At 28.4% G+C, this 7,498-nt stretch overlaps 1 protein-coding gene across 1 annotated transcript; it reads left to right on the forward strand.

Annotated features, from left to right (window-relative positions):
- The first annotated feature begins 413 nt into the window (after positions 1-413).
- Positions 414-6,854, forward strand: LOC120068247 (protein trichome birefringence-like 38). Its single transcript, XM_039019959.2, has 5 exons — positions 414-915; positions 2,827-2,998; positions 5,223-5,401; positions 5,564-5,722; positions 6,160-6,854. Exons 1-5 carry the CDS (start codon positions 680-682, stop codon positions 6,470-6,472), a joined length of 1,059 nt encoding a protein of 352 aa, XP_038875887.2. The 5' UTR covers positions 414-679; the 3' UTR covers positions 6,473-6,854.
- The last annotated feature ends 644 nt before the right edge of the window (positions 6,855-7,498 follow it).

Here is a 7,498-nt window from a genome sequence, read left to right on the forward strand (position 1 = left end):
TTTTGAAATAGGATTTCATGGAGATAAGTATACACTAATTAAGTTTTTTTTTAGGCAAGATTTTGATAGTCAAAAAACACATTTGGTCCCTAACTTTTATGAAAATAATTATTTAGTCACAAAATATTAATTTGTAATAATTTAGTCAATATGTCACATTAAACTAATTTAACTAGCATAAAGTTTGTGTCATATATTCGACTTTCCACCTCATATTAAACTCAAAAAAGAAAAAAAAAATATTAATATATGGGTTACGGTTTAATATTTCTTAAATAGGTAGATCGGATTAAATTGTTAAGTGATTAAAGTTGAGGAACTAAAAATATTATTTTAATGAAATTTCCTTTTTCTTTTTTTTCTTTTTTTAAAAAAAACAAACTTACCAAACCAAAAAAAGCCAGAGCATGACCAAGTAAGTCAGTTTACATGAAGAAATGGGGGAAAAAAAATAAAGAAAGAAAAAAAGAAAGAAATAGATTTTTCCTTTTTTTAAAAAAGGAATGGTATTAATGTCTTAAGAGTAAATGGAAAGAAAAAACAAAATCTAAAATGGGTATTCCAATTCTTCCCTTAGTAAGAGTATGTTGAATGTCCCCTGTTTTCATCTTCTTCCTCACAAGAACTCCCCTGTTTTCCAGTTCCTCTGTTTTCTTCTGTTTGTTGTTTAAACTTTGAAATGGGGAAGAGAAGAATAATGGAGATTTTGATAATCGGGTTTATGATGGGATTTGGAAATGGGGAAAGAGATTGCGATTTGTATAATGGGAAATGGGAATTGGATTATTCATATCCACTGTATAATTCATCGGAATGTCCATTCATAAGGAAGGAATATGATTGTATCAAATATGGCCGTCCAGATCGCCTTTATCTTCACTTCCGATGGCAGCCTTTTCACTGTGATGTCCCCAGGTTCTCTCTCTCTCTCTCTCTCTAGAATTTCAAATTTTGTTGGGCGTATTTTTGTCATTAAAAGTGTTGTTTTTAGTTTTCAAAAAACAATTAATATTTTAGTTTATGATTTTTATTTTTTAGTGATTTAATCCTTGCTTGTAGCTTGGACTTCATCTAATTTTATACTCCTATTTTTCTTATACACTAAAAATAAAAATAAAAATAATTCAATTTATTTAAAAAAATTGACACATGACACATTATTATTGGGTACAATTTTAAAGTGTGGTTCGAACTATAATATGTAAAATTTTGTATATTCATTTTAAAATTTGAAAATTTTATTTTCTTTCGTGAAATTATGATTAATAGATAAACTAATGTGATGAGATTTTTCATAGTATTGATTAATTTTTTATAAATTTGATAGATTTAAATAATTCTTGCTTATATAAAAGAGTTGAGAAAAGTTGGAGAATCTTAAAACTTTATTTTGATTATTACTTGCAAGTCTTAACTAAATATATATTTGGAATTATTATATTCACATGTCATAACATGATTTTCATAAAAGAAAAGAGAGAATAGGTTTAAATAATTCTTGCTCATAAAATAAAGGTTTAAATAATTCTTTTAATAAAAAGGAAGTCATCCAATAATAGTAAACGATATTTTTAAAAAAAGTAATTGAGTTGTATATTATAATCAAATTCAATTTTTTTTTTCTTTTAAGAAATAATCAATTAATAATATTACATTGACTATTATTAAATGGCCCTCTTTTTTCATATGTGGATCATAAAAGTTATATCGGTGCGGTGTCGTTTAAGGTTTTTGAAATAATTTGTCCATTTTTGTAGCTCACGAGATTTTTCTTTAATTCCTAATTTTTTCCCCCTTTTCTTTTGGGTAAATGACAACACCACAATTTAAGTATCATTTGATAATAATCCTTTCTTTATTATTACTTTTTTAAAAAAATTTAATTACTATTTTCTTTCGATTTTTTTAAGAAATATTTTTTTTAAAAAAAAAGGATTATATATGATTGGGTAGCATTTAGCAATTTTCTTCCACATCTTTAAAAACATCGATAAAACCATTTAAGTATATAATACGTTATAAATATTGAAAATTAATATAAAATGATATTTTGGAAATATTTTCATAAGAACTCACTTGTCTTTTTCTAAAAAATTATACATGAATGGGTGTGCATTTCAGTAATTTTTTTTTATTTATAAAATTATTTGAATGATTTAACTGTATTTATAAACACTTTCAATAACAGTTACCCTAATAAGAATTTAATCTTTCAGTTTTTTTAGTATCCTTAATCACAACACGTAATTAAATTAATTTCTAATACATCAGGATTGGTCCAACACTAAAATTAGAATTTTGAAACCTATTAAATACAAATTTAAAAGTTGAATATATATTTATTGAACATTTTTTTTTAAAAAAAGAAACTATTATATACATAAAAGTGGTGTTTGATAATTTTGTTTTAGTTTTCTCTCAATTCTTTAATATGGTTTTCACCCTTTTGAAAAGTATTTGAATTTTTAATCAAATTTTAAGGGAAAAAAACTAGTGTTTTTAGTTTTAAAAATTTAAAAATTTAACCTTAATTTCAAAAACACATTTTTATAAGAAGTAAAAAAAAAAACCTCTAAAAGTAGTATTTATGAATAAAATTTTAAGAAAACCACTTATTAGATATCTTTGAAAGATCAATCCATGAGACTTATGAAAACTACCGTTTTGAAAGTTCAAGACCTAAAAGTTATAGTAACATGAATGTAAACCGAAAAGGAAAAAGATGGGTTTCTTGTTTCTTTCGCTAAAAGAAGAAAAAAAAGGATGAATTATATATATATAGTATAATGATGTTAATGAGTAGTTTTGGAATGGTAAATAACACAGATTTAACGGAGAAGATTTGGTAGAGAGATTTAGGAAGAAGAAGATAATGTTTATTGGAGACTCAATAAGCATAAACCAATGGGAATCACTTATATGTTTGCTTCATGCTGCACTTCCTAATTCCACCATTGTTCAACAAGCCAATGACACCATTCGCACTATCAAATTCCAGGTTAGTGCTTTCAAATTTTAACAAAAACACATCTCTCTCTCTCTCTATATATATATATCTGTGTAATCATGGCTACAAACACAAAAGAGAACTAATAAGTAAAGTGCTTCTATATTCTTTTGACTTTGTGTGCATTCTTTTAATCTATTGTTGCTGTCATGATAGTTCTCCCATTTTAACTAGGGTTTGCTTTTTTATTATATATATATATATTGGAATTTTAGAGAGTATTGAGAGAAATTAAAGAGATGGAGAATGTTGGAGATTTTCTAAAATAAGCTTACAATATTATAACACAAAATATTAAATGCTCTAATGGTATGTATGTTTGTATATATATTACAGTAAAAATAAACAAGGAAAAAAAAAAAAAAAAAGAAACATGGAAAATGAAAAATGAATGTGTGTGTATATAATATATACTTTTATATGTCTAATATATACTTTTATGACTTGTTTGTAGAAAGTTGTAAATCTAAAATGTAAAAAATTTACATGAATTATACGCTTTTAAAATTAAATAACAAACTATGCTTATGCAAATTAAATAACAAAACAAAACATTTGTTTATGTTAAAGCTTGAAGGGTTATTTGTTTCGGTTATATTTCATCTCTACCAACAATATATTTCAAGCTAAGTGTTTGTGGTGATATAATTTTAGAGGGGCTATTTAACCCATCAACATTTTAAATTTGTGTTAAATAACTAAATTTCAATAGACTCAATTTCTATGGTAAACATTATTGAAGTTTACACATTTATTGAATAATTTGATTTTTTTTTATCTATTCCTATTTTTCACATTTATTAAGAAACTTCCTTTTACAACTTATCCTAAATACAAATTTACTAACTCAAACCTATTAAGTATTATTCTTGTATAACAAGATTTAACTATTTAAGTAGTATGGTTGAAAATATGAATCTATTTTTTCTTAAAATAAAAAGAATTTAGAGTTATTGTCAATGGTGCCAAATAGGTCATTTCTCGACATCTTTAGCTTTGTGTATCATTGGGATATGGGGTTTTCCCAACACCTTGACACGTAACGTCATGAGTGAGCATCAAGCTAGAGTCTCTTCAAATTGAAGAGAACGACCAATAATGATTGTCAGGAATTGGTTGAAGTCCCAATGCCGACGATTATATGTTGGTAGTGCTAATACTTCTGATAGTGTATAATCAGTGTCGGAAGTACTTGTATTTCTCAACACCCTTATATTTACATGTGGGGATCGGAGACGATGGGTCTCTCCCGACAATTGCCCGGACAACATTTTAAACATTGGGAAAAGAATTTCCAACTTGTTTTGAGGTATCAGCTGACAGTTTAGCGTGTCAGAAGATTTCCTTATAGTGAATAATAATATCGATATAAAATTTCAATTTATAGATATATCGATATTTAGAGATGTCCACGGGGTGGGGCAGGGCTGGAGATGACTTCCTTATTCCCCATTTCATTCCTTGTCTCCATCAAATTCCCCATGGGTATTCATGGGGATTGAGTTTCTCGTGAGAAATTTTTTCCTATTTGATTTTTTTTTTTAAAAAAAAATTGATTAACATAAATCACTATTATGGAAAAGTTTTGATAAGTAATATTAAAGAGAAATTACTTAAAATTTTCAAGTTGAAGGAAATAATTATCTATCAAATTATTCATATACATAATCTAGATTTATTAGAATTCCAACATATCTTTTTTCTTTTACACTAATTCAAATATATTCATTATTTTGACTACAATAATCTTGGAGGTTAAATATAAATTTATATAATAATAGTACATAAATAACATTAAATCTTTATAATAAATATAAGAAAAAACCTAATGGAGTAGGGCAGGGGGGCAGAGACAGAAAATGCATTCCCATCCCCATTTAGCTTTGAGAAAATTTTTTCCCCACTCCTTCCCTCATTTTCCACCTAAATGGAGAATCCTCGTCCCGTGTAGAGAAAGTAGACATCTCTATTGACATCAATACTACCAGAGTGACCGATCCAAATTAAATGTACTAAGGAGTTAACGATAGTAAACCACATACTTCAAGGAGTGATTAATCAAGTTAAAAGTTTAGGATGTAATTTGTAACAAAACCCATAAGGGGCAGTTCATGCAATTTCCCTTTAATTTTAGATATTAATTAGTATCTTATCTTATCTCCAAGACCAACAACCTATCTATATATGATGAGAAAGATTTTATTTAATTTTTCAGGAATATGGAACTTCATTGATGCTATTTCTAAGTCATTACTTGGTGGATATTGAAGAAGAAGAAGACATTGGAAGAGTTTTGAAGCTTGATTCAATGAAAAATGGAGATATATGGAAGGAAATGGATGTTTTGATCTTCAATACTTGGCTTTGGTGGTACCGCAAAGGACCTACTCAACCGTAAACCTCTCACTCTTTCCTTTAGGGTTTGCAAGCCAAAACCGAGTTAAAGTCGGTTCGGCATAGATAAATTTTCTCGGTTTCGATCAGTTCGGTTTAGTTTTTATTCGTCTCAACTCAATCTCTTTAACCTAATTATGACTTCTTTAAAAATATGTGTAGATGGGATTACATTCAAATTGGCAATGAAAGAGTGAAGGACATGGATAGAATGGAAGCTTTTAGGCATGGATTAAGAACATGGGCAAATTGGGTTGATTCAGAAGTTGATACAAACAAAACTAGAGTCTTCTTTCAAGGAATTTCTCCATCTCATTACAAGTACATATTTTCTTCTTGATCTTAACTTGTTTTTATGCTCTGCCTCTTCTTGCATCTAATGATTTTTTCCCCCCCATTCTCTTTTGTTTATTTGGTTAGTTTTCAAATAACATCCTCATTGATTAAAATTTACCATGTAGAAGTTAGGAATTTTTGGTTGCTAGGGTAAGCCAAAGAAATTGTTAACAAATTGTGACATGCATTTTTTGGATAAATGTATTCAGGAAGTTACCTTTTTCCCCTTAAGTTGACAATTATTTTTTTTTTTGAAATCACTTAAGTTAGTAGGAGGGTATTTTAGTCATTTTCATATACTATGACAATTTTTAATAGGGATTCATAATTAAACACTTGCAAAACATTACAAATGTTATTAAAACAAATACATTATTTTAAAATTTTTGAAAATGATTCTTATTATTATTTTTGGCTGACAGTGGCAATGAGTGGAATGAACCAGGAGTAAGAAATTGCTCAAAAGAAACAATCCCAATAAATGGGTCAACATACCCAGGTGGTTTGCCAGCAGCATCACTAACACTCCAACAAGTATTGAGTGAAATTTCAAAGCCAGTTCATTTACTTAACATAACAACTCTTTCTCAACTTAGAAAAGATGCACATCCAAGCTCTTACAATGGCTTCAAGGGAATGGATTGCACACATTGGTGCATTGCTGGCCTTCCTGATACTTGGAATCAACTTCTCTATGCAGCTCTCATTTCCAACACACACATATATACAAATTAAAAATTGTGTGTGATACTATTATTGATTTCTCAAAAAATAAAATCGTTATACAGGACGTTATTAGTCATTGGTTCTTTATCGATTCAAAACTTTTTAATGGAATAAGGTTATTATACATTATAGTTTTTCTTTCTTGGTAATCTTAAATGTGATTTCGGTTTTGGACCCTAATCTTGGTGTTTAATGTTGTCCATTAAGTTTTGGACCCTAACCTAGGGATTTCATGACATCGGAAACACAATTCAAAATCGTTAGAGATTTGGAGTTGACAATATTTTTTAAGGTTTGCTCTATGAAATGTTATTCATCTATCCTTTGAATTGTCATTCAAAATGTCCCTCAAATTTCTGATTCTGTTATAATATTTTCCTTATCTTGAAAATTCTGTGTGTTTATTTGTGAAAGATTCTTTCTTACTCAGTATTATTTTCTGCAAAAATTGGCCCATTCTCCTTTTCTACTATGCATATTTAAGAGGTTTTCATATGCTCTTTTTAGGGTTGGTATTTTTATAAGAAACATCAAGCCATTGTGATCTTGTGTTGGTGTCGAAAATATAAGTATGTCAATCCATGTGATCGTGAAACTTTTGTTATTGTAGATCATGAGTGATTCTCTAGATCTTATTGATTCATTCTACTATATTTTGAGAAGAGATTATTATACTTAGGGAGAGCCTGAGTTTTCCAAGTTAAGTGGTCTTCATTTGAATGTGGAAAGATAAAAGCTCTTGGTGAGAGGGAGTCTCACACTTAGGGGGAGCCTATGTTTCATTAAGAGGGATTCTTACACTCAGCATAGTCTAAGTGATGATTCTCGAAATTAAGTTATTCGTGTGTCACTGTAATTCCCGTTTATTTATAAATAAGTACAACATTGTAATCACTTTACTTTATATTAGTGAAATTATTTTTCCTAGGCACAAAACCCTCGAAACTGGATTACCAAACCCAGTGTTTTGTTCGTGCTTTATTTTTCTGTGTTTATCTCTGATGTTATGGAAATTAATGTAACATCGTGTGTAAC

Source organism: Benincasa hispida, chromosome 12, assembly GCF_027475165.1.
Source record: "Benincasa hispida cultivar pf3 chromosome 12, pf3_genome.v1.1, whole genome shotgun sequence".
In the NCBI taxonomy this organism is placed as follows: domain Eukaryota; kingdom Viridiplantae; phylum Streptophyta; class Magnoliopsida; order Cucurbitales; family Cucurbitaceae; genus Benincasa; species Benincasa hispida.